Here is a 12,686-nt window from a genome sequence, read left to right on the forward strand (position 1 = left end):
GGCTGATCAGAAGCTTGTTGCTGTTCCTGGGATCTCTGTCCCCGTCTCTCCCTAGACAGAACCTGGTCCTCCCCAACGGTGAAGGGGGTCTGACGTCCCAAGGAGCTGATCATGTTGTCTTCCAGCGTTCTTCCATATTTTCCCAGAGGCTCTCAGCTCCCAGCCCTAGTTCTTCATTCCTAGTAATTGTACCGGCAGCACTGCATGTATTGCCCGGTGCAAGTGGCCCAGGACGGAACTTTAACCCCTGCCCTCTTGGAGACTAGGGCTGGGAGGTCTGCCTTTGCCACCATCACATCTCCATCCCTAAAACAAGAGAAGTATGGGCACCCTGTTTCTCCAGCTGCCGTAGGCTGAGAGGGGCAACGGTCATGGGGTCGTTTGCTGCAGCTACTTTATGGGGTGAACCGAAGGTCCCCAGGAACAAAGCCACCCCACCCCCTCCTTCCTTAGCAGGAAAAAGCAGGGCAAGGAGGAGAAAGACCGTTTATTTCTCCACCCACAGTGGGACTGGTAGGTTTTCAAAAGAGCAATCACTGGCGTCCCTTTAAATCTTGGCTGACTTCCATCGCGACAGCCAATCAACAGAGGCGGAGCTGGTGAGTTGCCTGAGCAACAGGCCCCTGGTTGGCCGAGACCATCAGCCACCCCACTACCCGCTTCCAAGTAAGGGAAATGGACTCTGCTCTCGGGTCTGCTTTTTAGACCTACAAGGCCTCCTCGCCTCGCTCCTGAAGCCAGAAGCTCCAGCCTTTGGATCTCGACATTGGGAGCGATTTGGTGGGGAGGCTGGGGTGGGAAGGGAAGGATACCAATGCTTTTATCTGAGACAGACAGAAGGCCTGGGGATGGGGGCGAGGAGGAGGAGACACAAGCACAAAATATGATGATACCTCTAGTCCCCCTCTCTCTGGCCCGCCCCATTGCAAAACTGCTTAATCTGGGGGCAGAGATAGGTGACAGAGATGGGGGTAGGCGGAGCTTCCCAAGTGCCCCTTTCTCCCCTAAGAGCCCCCGCAGGCCCCTAAGTGCTTAACCTGAATCCTGCTGGCAGACAAGCCTGTACAGATGTGACAGAGACACAGATGGGATTCACATGGAGTGTCACAGGGGTCTTCTGTCTCTTCCCCCCAGACTGGGGGTAAGTGGAGGCACGTGGGTGTGCGTGCATGTGTTCAACAGGACGCGTGTGTTTGTGTGTGGGGTGGGGCTCTGTCTTTTTGGTAGGGAGGTCGCTGTGGTTTCTGGTACTCTCCCTGCGACCCTCTCAGGGTCGGAGCTGGCTGGCCTGCCGTCCTCCCATCATTCCCAACGGCCACCAGCCAAATCCCCAGAACGCTTCCGGCTTCTTCCGTAGGCTACTCCCCAGCCCTGAACTTGGGCCACCAGGAGGACAGCCCTGGTGGAGGGAGGCCTGTGCCGGACCAGGAGCAAAGCAGGACGGAAGGTGGGCGGCCTGGGGCCTCAGGCCTTAGCGGGGGCCTCACACACGCCCTGGGCTGTGAGCTCGGCCAGCACGTTGTCTAGGTAGCTAGCGTCCGGGTAGCCATGGCCCGTGAGGTTGGATCCGAACTCGGTCTTGTGGTGAATTTCGTTCCACACCACGGTGTCCGACTCGCCCGTGGTGTTGGACGTGCCAATGGTGAAGATGAGCCTTCGCTCCCAGGCGGTGATGAGCAGTCTCAACACCTAGGGGCGGGGCGGGGGGCGGGGCTGGGTCATAGGCAGCCCTGCCCGAGGCCTGAGCCCAGCCAGCCCTGCCTCCCCCCACTCCCCTCCCTGCCCCGTTGTCGCTCCTGCTAAGCTCAGCCAGGATGCCCTGTGGCCACCGGGCTTGTCCACTTCCTTCCCTGGACTGACTCCCTCAGTATAAAGCTGTTTCCAAGTTTTCTGCCTGTTTCTTTGGGGTGAAGAAAGGGTCTCAAACTGATGGCCCACCACTGTGTTTGGTTTGGACCGCACACTGTATTAAATAGTCTTTGTGACTGCGTTGGTTATATTTAAAAACCTGGAGATTTTACACAAAAATCAGAATTTCTGGCTTCTCTCAAAACACAAAAAAGTAAAAGCAGACAAAATCTATAATGTGGTAGTGAAGAGCCAAGACTGCTTGGGTTCAAATTCAGGCTCCACTACTTACTAGCTGTGTGACCTGGAGCAAGTTACTTGCCCTCTCCGAGACTGTTTCTTAATCTGTAAAATGGGGTAAGACCTTGATCTCAGCAGTGCCCGCTAGGTTGGATGCACACTAGGTGGTTATGGTCAATGCTGGCATGGGGGTGGGGGGAATGTGACAGCAGGGACTGGGGTTAATGGGTACCACAGGCCTGCGCTCACAGTGGCTGGGGCCCTGTACCCTCATGACACCCACCTTCCGGCCCTTCTCGTTGTTGGGCAGGTAGCAGTGGCGCGGGAAGCCTCTTGCAGTGAACTTCTTGCCTGGGTTGGGGTGCTCAGGGCCCTGTGGGGAGGGGCGGCAGGGGCTTAAACTAAAGACAGGTGTGGGGGGCCTCTGGAGGGGCCAAAGGTGTTGAGGTCAGGAGTCCAAGGAGGGGCTCACCTGGATGCCTGTGGGGATGTCATAGACAATGCGGATGGTCTGGGTGTCAGCGAAGCCTGGCAGCGAGTGGGGGATGAGGTGGAACTCCATCTTCCCAGGTGGCTGAGTGCCCGTCTTCTCCCCATAGATGGCCTTGCAGGTAGGGCACTGCAGGCTCCCATCCTGTGGCAGGGGAGGCTAGGGGTGAGGTCCCCAAGTGTTCTGGTCCCACTAGGCTCCCTTGCCTGCTCCCCCTCCACACACCCCCCAGCCGACCTTGTTGCCATTGGAGTACATGGCCACGAGGCACAGCAGGTGGTACATGTGGCCGCAGCGGCCCAGGCGGCCCACGAGCTCAGGCCGCACACCCTTGTGCCGAAGCACGCCCTCGTAGCCGGATGCCGTGACCAGCCGCTCCATGCAGATGGTGCAGTCCTGGGGGGAGGGACAGAGAAGGGAGACTGAGGCCTGGGTGGGGCAGACACCCCTTCTTGGGCACCCATTTGACATTCCATTTACCGAATTCAGATATATGGGTCCCTCACATCTCGTCCAGAGGAATTAAAAGACTATCAAAAGCAAAACTTAAGCCTGACCAGGCGGTGGCACAGTGGATAGAGCATCGGACTGGGATGCGGAAGGACCCAGGTTTGAGACCCTGAGGTCGCCAACTTGAGTGCGGGCTCATCTGATGTGAGCAAAACGGACCCAAGGTCGCTGACTCGAGCAAGAGGTTACTCGGTCTGCTGAAGGCCCGCGGTCAAGGCATATATGAGAAAGCAATCAATGAACAACTAAGGTGTTGCAACGAAATACTGATGATTGATGCTTCTCATGTCTTTCTGTTCCTGTGTGTCTGTCCCTATTTATCTGACTCTTGCTTTGTCTCTGAAATAAATAAAAATAAATAAAAAGGCCCTGGCCGGTTGGCTCAGTGGTAGAGCGTAGGCCTGGCATGCAAAAGTCCCGGGTTTGATTCCTGGCCAGGGCACACAGGAGAAGCGCCCATATGCTTCTCCACCCCTCCCCCTCTCCTTCCTCTCTGTATCTCTCTTCCCCTCCCGCAGCTGAGGCTCCACTGGAGCAAAGATGGCCCCGGCGCTGGGGATGGCTCCTTGGCCTCTGCCCCAGGCACTAGAGTGGCTCTGGTCGCAACAGAGCGACGCCCTGGAGGGGCAGAGCATCGCCCCCTGGTGGGCAGAACGTCGCCCCTGGTGGGTGTGCCGGGTGGATCCTGGTCGGGCGCATGCGGGAGTCTGTCTGACTGTCTCTCCCCGTTTCCAGCTTCAGAAAAATAAATAAATAAATAAAGAGCAAAACTTAAAAAATATAAGTAAAAATAAGTTACACTGAAAGATTGATACCCTGTGGCCCTGGCCGGTCGGCCTGGCATGTGGAAGTCCCAGGTTCAAGTCTTGGTCAGGGTACACAGGAGAAGCATCCATCTGTTTCTCCACCCTCCCCCCTCTCCTTCCTCTCTATCTCTCTCTTCCTGTCCCACAGTCAAGGCTCCATTGGAGCAAAGTTGGCCTGGACGCTGAAGACAGCTCCATGGCCTCTGCCTCAGGTGCTAGAATAGCTCTCATTGCAGTGGAGCAATGCCTCAGATGGGCAGAGCATCGCTCTCTGTTGGGCATGCCAGGTGGATCCTGGTCGGGCGCATGCGGGTGTCTGCCTGTCTGTCTGCCTGCCTCCCTGCCTGCTTCTGACTTTGAAAAAATACAAAAAAAAAAATTGATACTTGTGGTTCTATTAAACTTCAGCATTTCTGTTTATCAAAAGACATTGCAAAAAGAGTAAAAAGGCAAACCTAAAAACTGGTAGAAAGGACTGTCATACTGAGGAGTGGGAAGGAGAGGGGAGGGGGCTCTCTATCTCTGCAGGCAAAGCCTTGGCCCTCCCCCGGGTCTGTACCTTCCCCTGGGACTCACCTCATCAGGTGGGTTCTTCACCTTCTGCATGTACCTTCGAACCACATCCTCAGGGTTCTTACCTGCTAAGACACAGGAAATGGGCTTTAGGGTATCCAGAGTCTACTCCTGAGGGCTTGGCTCAGGATGAAGTCAGGGGTTAGATAGGTGGGGTTGGCAGGGGTTAAATGTCAGGGGTTGCAGTAGGTTCGATGTAATTGGAGTTGGTGGCATAAGAGGTCAGGCAAACGAGAATTGAGGTCAGGAGATGAAGGTGAGGCATGAGTCCCAAGAACAAATTGGAGCTGATGGGTCAGGAATTGTGGTCAAGGGTTAATAGGGTTAAGTTCATGGGTCAGGGTGGGGTGTGGGGTTAAGTTCACGGGTCAAGGTGGGGCATGGAAGGCATACTCTTCTTGAGATGCTTCTTCTTGGTCTTGCGGCACACCCCAGGCACGCCGGGCACGGGCTTGACGTCGCTCTTGCTCACCGGTGGCGGGTGCAGGATAGGTTTGGGGGCCCTCGTCAGGCACACGGGCAGCCCAGCCGCACACAGCAGAATCCCGGTCATCCCTGGGGGCGTGGCCTGAGCAGTCAGGGGCGGGGCACATCCCAGACCCCGCCCACCTCACGTTGTTGGGTGGGCGCATGGGGCCTCTTCCTCAGACTCCACCTACCTGCTCCCTCTCAAGAATCCCGCGATCCTCAGGTGGATGAGTGGGGTGTGCCCTGGGCCCCACCTCTCAGCCCCACGCCAGGTTAAAGCCAAGTGGAATGCCTTTTGTGAGCCTCAGCCACCCTGATGCCATGGCCCAATGGGAGAGGCGTTTTCTCTGGGTCCCGCCCACCAGCTCGTTAAGGGGCGGAGCCAAGGGGCCGACAGGTGGGGCTGCCTCCTTGTGGGCCCCGCCCTTCTTTGGAGTCCTGAGCTGGACCTCACCTGCCAGAGCTGGGTGGACAGGCCCGGTACCATTCAAGTTCTTCACTGGGAGCGCGGGGACCCTGAGGGGAGAAGAGAAGAGGCTGCAGCTGGATTTCAGCCCTAACACCAGAGGATCAGGGGACAATGGTTTGCCTTCGGGCTTTGGCTCCTGGGCATTGTCTGACCCCTTTGTGCATGTCGAAGTCATTTAGAATGATTCCCAGGGAGCTGGATTCTTACTCTGACAACCTTCTATAAGGTGGCGTGTGACCAGGACCTCACCCCGGTTATAATGGAATGGACCCCTAGACTTGCTAACGACTCTTCCCCATTCCACAGCTGCCCTCCTTCCTAGTGAGAGTGGGTTCCAAAAGCTCTTTTTCACTGGCCACTGTGCCTGAAACCCAACTATTAGTGCTTTAGTCATTCCAGCCTCTCTCAGAGTTTGCTGTATGAAGCACTAATCCCCATAAAAGATTCTGGGGAAGAATTCAGGGATCCAATAAGTTAGGAAACACTTCAAAGTCTCCCTCTGGGAAAATTCACAACATATATGAGCATATTAAAACCTCTGAGAAGTCCTGCATAAGGACATATGATTAGCGATGGTAAAGCCAGGTTTTCCAAAGACATTTGATGATTATTTTTTCACCTCTGTAATAGCTACTGATGTCAGTCCCTGAGACTTAGGCATCGTCCTCTCTTCAAATGAAGAGACGCCAGGACAGTGCAGGCTGCTGCTTCTCTTCGCCCTTCCCCCAAAGAGCTCTGACTTTTGTAATCAGCCAGAGCTGCTTTCATATCTTAGCTCAACGGCTAACCAGCTGGGTGGACTCCCAGCACATCACACTTCTCATAAACCTGTCTCCTCTGTGGAACAGGATAATGTGCCACCTCCCTTCTGTTTGCTGTGAAGAGTCAAAGAAATTCTGCACATCAAAGGCTAAACACAATTCCTGGTACCTAATAAAGATGCTAACAGCATTAACCATCATTGTCACCATCATTACTTCCCAGTGTGACCTTGAATGAGCAATTTCACCTTTGCACACCTCCACCCACTAAATCATAGTGAGACTTCTCTCCATCTTGGAGAGGAAACCATGTACGCATTGCATTGACAAGGCGGGGCAAGACACTTAACCTCTGCGGTCCTCAGTTTCCTCATTTGTCAGATGGGGACAATAATGCCTCACCTATAAGGTTGTTGGGAGGGCTGAATGAAAAAGTCTGCTGTGATCTGTACGGTGTGCCTGCCTGAGCCTCCACGACCTCAGTGCTTGGCTGTTGATGGGCGTGGTCCCTGAATGGCTAAGTTTCGATGAAGGGGTGTGTTCTGAAAGCTAGGGCAGCCTGATAGGCTCAGGGGCTGTGCCAGGATGGGGTGCAGGAAGGGATGGGGTGCAGGAAGGGATGGGGCAGTGATAGCTGGGGAAGAAGCTGCTACAGCCCCCTTACTGTGCCTGCTAAGGACTGAGCCTGGCCAATGCTGCCTTGTCACCTGCCCCTGGCAGGCATAGTTGGCACCAGGGAACTGGCTTCAAGCAAATAGTATGGTTGGCAGGCTTGGGTGCAGCTGCAGTGGGCCCAAACACACATACACACATACACACACACACACTCACACACACCCTGGATATATGTGCTATATATATGTGCACACTTAAAAAATATACACACACACATACATGGAGAACACGGCACAAACAGGCACACCCCCCTGGGAACATGCTTCCCACATGTGTACACACACAGGCACACAAACACACTCTCCAGGGAGCCCCCTCCCTACACACAGATATACTGTATGTATATGAACACATATATACTGTTCCACATTTGCACGGAAACACACACACCAGGGAGTACATAATATGCACACGTATATACAGATACACTCAAACAACATCAGGGAACATACCCCATGAACATACACAGATTCAGACACACACACACTTCTGCATGGAGAACACCATACAAACGCATACACATACACTCCAGGAAACACACCACACACACGAGACACACACATATACACACTGCAAGGACACTTGATCAGACAAGTGATGCTAGCTCATGCAGGGTGGCACACTTCCAGCCAGGGCCACCTCCCTGAACACACATGGCCGTGGAAACACAGTCAGCAAATTCAGGAAAAATGCACCTCACACAAGCACCTGGCACTATGTAGCCAGCAAGGGGACCTCACAGTCTTGTGAGGGTCCAGTGAGTTAAAACACGTAAAGCTGTTTGGTGCAGGGGTATGAGGGGAGGTCTTAATTTTCTTCTTCCTGCAGCCTGCTGGAAGCCACGAGATGGGACTGAGTATATATCTGAGCCTTCTCAGGGTCTACTTTAATACTCTAGGACCTTCCTGGGGGTATTGCCACCCTGATCTTATCCCTTCCCACACTCTTATAGGAAAGCAGAGAGGCGTGTACCTCAAGTCCTCCTCTTCCCTGTCCTGTCCTTCAAAATGCTTCTATTGTAGACACACTGTTAAGGTCCTCAAGATAGATCTCCCCAACCCCTTCCTTCCCTTTTGTCTCATGATAAAACATTCCTCCTTCTCTCCAGGGCTTTCTGTAAAACTGGTGGAAAGGAAACTATTTAGCATATCCTCACATCTGGTCTCCTGCCAGTGGCAGACATCACTAATCCATTACAGCACACTCTCAAGCTAAGCTAAATTTTCAGCACAGTGCTTCAGACAGCCTCCACCAATCAGTAAGGACAGTGTGCTAACCCAGGTCAATAAAATGCCCAAAGGCTAGTCCAGCCCATGACTCTGGTCTTGCTGAACCTTTGGCCTGGGAGTTAGGCAGGGGAGGAAGCCCCAGATGGGAAGGTTTTAGGTCTCAGCTGCCCTACAATTTCTGGTGTTCTTAAAAACCACAGAGACCTGGGTTACAAAGGTATTGCTCCTGGGAAGAGGGTGGTGAGTGGAGCATGATGGTGGGGCTGTTTTTTATTTACCTATCAGTGAGCTGGGGACAGTCCCAAGGTGGCCCCCAGCTCTTCTCAATCTGCAGGTCCCCTGCGAGAACCTAGGGTAGCAGGGTTCCCACGACACCCAAGCGTGGGAGCCACCTGGGCCCCCTTTTGATGTGGGAAATGTGCTGTTTCCTCCCAATCAGTGAGAACATCTTCCTGCCCTGGACAAGAGACCGCTGCCTGCAGGTCTCCCGGAAGTGGGGTCGGCTCTTCACTCTATGCTCTGCTCTTTTGGGGCCTAGCCTGGGAATGGGTCACAAGCCCCCCTGAAATCTGCTCTGAGCAGAAGCTTGGCCTGGGCACCCCACGGTATAGAAGGGTTGCACTGCCATGCTGGTCTTTCTGCTGCCATTCCCACGCCCATCAGATCTGGTCTGTCCTCTGCCCTCAATCCCCTGTGGCTCCTACATTGCTCAGGGTAAATCTGACCTCCTGATAGAGCCAGTATCTACCCCTGCAACTCCATTTCTCCCATGCTCAGCCCCTATTCCTCTACTACAGCTTCCCTGATCTCCCTGCTGCTCCTCAAACATGCCAGGCACATTCCTACCCCAGGGCCTTTGCACTTGCTAATCCCTCTCCCAGAATGCCCTTTCCCAGATATCCTCATGTCTTGCACCCTCACTTAACATAGGTTTCTGCCCCAATGTCTTCTTATCAGAGAACTTCCCTACCACTTTACCATAGAGCAGTGGTTCTCAACCTGTGGGTCGCGACCCCAGCGGGGTCGAATGACCAAAACACAGGGGTCACCTAAAGCCATCGGAAAATACATATTTATTATACAATACATTTTTAAATAAAATATGTATTTCCGATGGCTTTAGGCGACTCCTGTGTTTTGGTCGTTCGACCCCCGCCGGGGTCGCGACCCATAGATTGAGAACCGCTGCCCTAGAGACATCTCTGTCTTTGCCCTTGACTTACTTCAAAAATGTTTTTGTCATAGTGCTAAACATAGCCAATATCATAAAGTCTTTGGTGGCCCTGGCCGGTTGGCTCAGTGGTAGAGCATCGGCCTGGCGTGCAGGAGTCCCAGGTTCAATTCCTGGCCAGGGCACACGGGAGAAGCGCCCATCTGCTTCTCCACCCCTCCCCCTCTCCTTCCTCTCTGTCTCTCTCTTCCCCTCCCACAGCCAAGGCTCCATTGGAGCAAAGTTGGCCCGGGTGCTGAGGATGGCTCCATGGCCTCTGCCTCAGGCGCTAGAATGGCTCTGGTCGCAACAGAGCAATGCCCCAGATGGGCAGAGCATCGCCCCCTGGTGGGCATGCCAGGTGGATCCCGGCCGGGTGCATGCGGGAGTCTGTCTGACTGCCTCCCTGTTTCCAACTTCAGAAAAATACAAAAAAAATAAAAATAAAGTCTTTAGTGTGACCAGGCCCTCCCTGCCTCTGTGTCCTCATTTTCTACCCCTGCATCTCTCTGCTCCACACACACCTGCTGCTGCTCTAATGTGCTGAGCATGGTCCCCTTTCAAGGCCTTTGCACCTGTTGTGCCCTGTGCCCAAAAGGCTTTCCCATCAGATGCTGAATAGTCACTTAGGTCTCTGCTGCAACGCCACCTTGTCAGAGAGACCCTCCTGATCACTCAACATCGACATTAGTATCTAGTACATAGTAAATGTTCAGTAAACACTTGTGTGAGTGAATGAAGGAAGCCTGGATTGTGTGGGAAGGTTCCAAGCAGAGGACTCATGTACATGAATATCATTAATGGGCACACTGTTCCCATACATTCTTTGCACACATTTGCAGTGAAACCCAAGCAGGAGTCCCAGAGAAACACCCTCTGCAGCTGCTAGCCCCCCGGGGGTCTTTGCCAACACTCATTGGCACTCAAAGGAAGCATCTTATGTGGGCATCTTGAGGGAACAGCCCAAGCAAACTTTCTCTAAGAAATTCCCAGGAATGCCCCCTGTCCAGTTTGAGGCAGGAGTTCCATGGCAAGAGCTTGGGGAGCCCAGACATTTCATATCTGTCCTTTGAAGACAGCTTCAAAGGTCACTGCCTTCGAGAGGCCTTTTCTGATCTACCTCAAGCAAATTCATATCCACTCCTCCTGTTAATTCCCAAGGAACTTCTGAGTTTTCAGTCTTGCTTTCTTGTTGTGTGGTTCCACTCCTATAGCTTCCATCAGATTGTGAGCTTCTGGAAATATCTCTGACTCAACACTGTGACCCTCAGATTGAGGATGAAACTCAGCACACATGGGCGCTCAGTAAGTACTGAATGGGGGAATTGAGCTAAATAACAAAGTGGTCTACTAGCTCTGTGGTCTCTTTCAGAGACTCGGGTGTCTTCAGAGACAGCAGCTCTAATGCTGAATGTCCTCCTAGATACAATATTGGAACAGGGATGGCTAATATATGGCAAGTGTAGTCCTACACCATATGCAGCACCCATGACAGGCATCACCAATCAATCCCAGCACTCCTTTCCACTAAGCCAGAATGCAACTTCAGAATCCTCCTCAACCCCGTGCTCCAGGAAGTCACTACTCTTTAAGCAGAGATAGTTAGCACCTGAGATGAAATCTATTTGTCATTTTGCAGATGATGGGACTGAGGCCCAGAGAGGGGAAGTGACTTCACTAAGGTTACCCAGCTGGCTCTGGGGCTGGAGTTTTTGAGTCAGTAGCTAGGGTGACTCCACCTGGCTGAGCCAGCCTTCTGAGACCTCTGTACTCTAGAGTTGGGCAGAAGCCTGTGACCCAGACCCTGGTGCTGGCTCAGCCTTGAGCAGGCTGCACAGGGGGTGTCTGTCTGCTCTGGCCACCAAGCTCTGTCCCAGGCATCAGTGGCTCAGGGCCTCAGGAAAGCAGGAAGCCACCTTGACATTCCCCTTAGGGTAGCTGGGTTTCTATCCCTCTGCCTACATCTGGCTTCCCCATCCTCACGCCCTGCAGGTCCTAGGCATGCCACATTCTCTGATGATGGTCTCCAGGTCCCCTGATTGGCTTCAGGAGCCCTCAAACCACCTGGTCCTTACCCAGGGGCCCCTTGGGAGGCCTAGGGGACCTCAGGCTTCAGTCATTTGGGTCCCAGTTAGTGGGGAGCGGGCAGAAGTGAGAGTGCCATGATGGGGAGGAGGGTGAACAGTGCTTGGCAGGGCGTTCCCATGCTCCCTGGGCCTGCTCCTGTCACCTGGCCCCTTCCGGTGCCCACTCCACTGCACCTTTATAGTCCTGGGGCCAGTCAGGTCCCCACCCCTGCCTCCTCTGTAGAACCCAGAAACCTGTGGACATCACGGGCAGCTCTGGAACACGGGGCCCCAGGGCCCCAGCAAATGCACATGTAGTCAATGGCCACTGTCGGGAGGCCTCGCTCACTTCCCCTTTCTTCCCTCCGGCATCCCTGTCTTCCTGGACAAGCCATGGAGCTTCTACAGGCCTCAGTTTCCCCTGTGTCAAACAGGACCTCTTATCCCTGTCCTCATCCACTCCTAGAGATGAAAAGGAGCAACAGTCCCCTAGGGAGACATTTTGAGGGGTGGTTGGCACTCGGGGGTCAGATTTATCCAGAGGCCTGGGGCTCAGCATCTCCCCCCTCCTTGGTCCCCCTGCCTGCCCAGTGCAGCACTCGGTGGGGGAACCCAACAGGGGTGGGGAGGAGAGAGGACGGGAGGGAAGAAGAGGGGAGGATGGGGCTGGAAGTTCCCACGCCTGGGGCGGCATGTGTAGACAGGAGTGTGTGGTTTGGCCTCCCAGGGAGTGGGACAGGAAGTGCTTCAGGTCTGTGGGGTGAGGTGGGGGTGTTTGGTTTGACCTTGTGATGAGGGGTGGGGAAACAGAGCAAGAGGGCGGAGGGCAGCCCGTGAGGCCGGGAAAAGGGGGAGGGGGGGCGGCCAGAGGCCCGATGGGGACACAGTGAGGGCGAGACTTTTCATGTTGCTCTTTTCAGTACTTTTTTATTTTTGAAGCATTTAGATGTAACACCTATTAAAGAACTGCAGAAACAGAATGTGGACTCTTTTAAGTAAAAACGTACAATCAATGCTAGAAATAAAAAAAAAAGGAAAACACTGACACACACCCACCACATGAAAGCCCACTTCCCCACGGGCTCCTGCCTTCTGCCTCAGCCCCACCTGCAGGCTATGCTCAGTACCCAGAGTGACCTTGTCACAACAAAGTCACAACAGTCTCTCTCCAGCTCACAGTTCCACTGGCTTCCATCTCACACACAAGTAAAAGCCAAAGTCCTCAGTATGGCTCTTCAGGGCCCTGGAAGACTGGCCGCATTTCATCTCTGACCTCCTCTGCCACTGCTTACCCCCTGCAGCCTCTCCAGTCATATTGACCTCCTCAAACATACCAGCTGC

General features: G+C 53.8%; 1 protein-coding gene across 3 annotated transcripts in view; it reads right to left on the reverse strand.

Annotated features, from left to right (window-relative positions):
- Nucleotides 1-469: 469 nt before the first annotated feature.
- DTX1 (deltex E3 ubiquitin ligase 1) overlaps nucleotides 470-12,686 on the reverse strand; it is a 36,089-nt gene continuing 23,872 nt past the window's right edge. For 2 of the 3 annotated variants that reach the window (XM_066260516.1, XM_066260517.1), the window contains exons 4-10: nucleotides 5,390-5,451; nucleotides 4,861-5,022; nucleotides 4,471-4,535; nucleotides 2,816-2,974; nucleotides 2,561-2,722; nucleotides 2,372-2,461; nucleotides 470-1,689 (exon numbers count right to left, since the gene is read on the reverse strand). In XM_066260516.1, the coding sequence (XP_066116613.1) occupies nucleotides 1,465-1,689; nucleotides 2,372-2,461; nucleotides 2,561-2,722; nucleotides 2,816-2,974; nucleotides 4,471-4,535; nucleotides 4,861-5,022; nucleotides 5,390-5,451 (925 nt within the window). In that variant the 3' untranslated portion in view covers nucleotides 470-1,464. The remainder of the gene's footprint in view (nucleotides 1,690-2,371; nucleotides 2,462-2,560; nucleotides 2,723-2,815; nucleotides 2,975-4,470; nucleotides 4,536-4,860; nucleotides 5,023-5,389; nucleotides 5,452-12,686) is intronic. The other variant, XM_066260518.1, reaches the window with a different exon arrangement.

This window comes from Saccopteryx bilineata, chromosome 2, assembly GCF_036850765.1.
Source record: "Saccopteryx bilineata isolate mSacBil1 chromosome 2, mSacBil1_pri_phased_curated, whole genome shotgun sequence".
In the NCBI taxonomy this organism is placed as follows: domain Eukaryota; kingdom Metazoa; phylum Chordata; class Mammalia; order Chiroptera; family Emballonuridae; genus Saccopteryx; species Saccopteryx bilineata.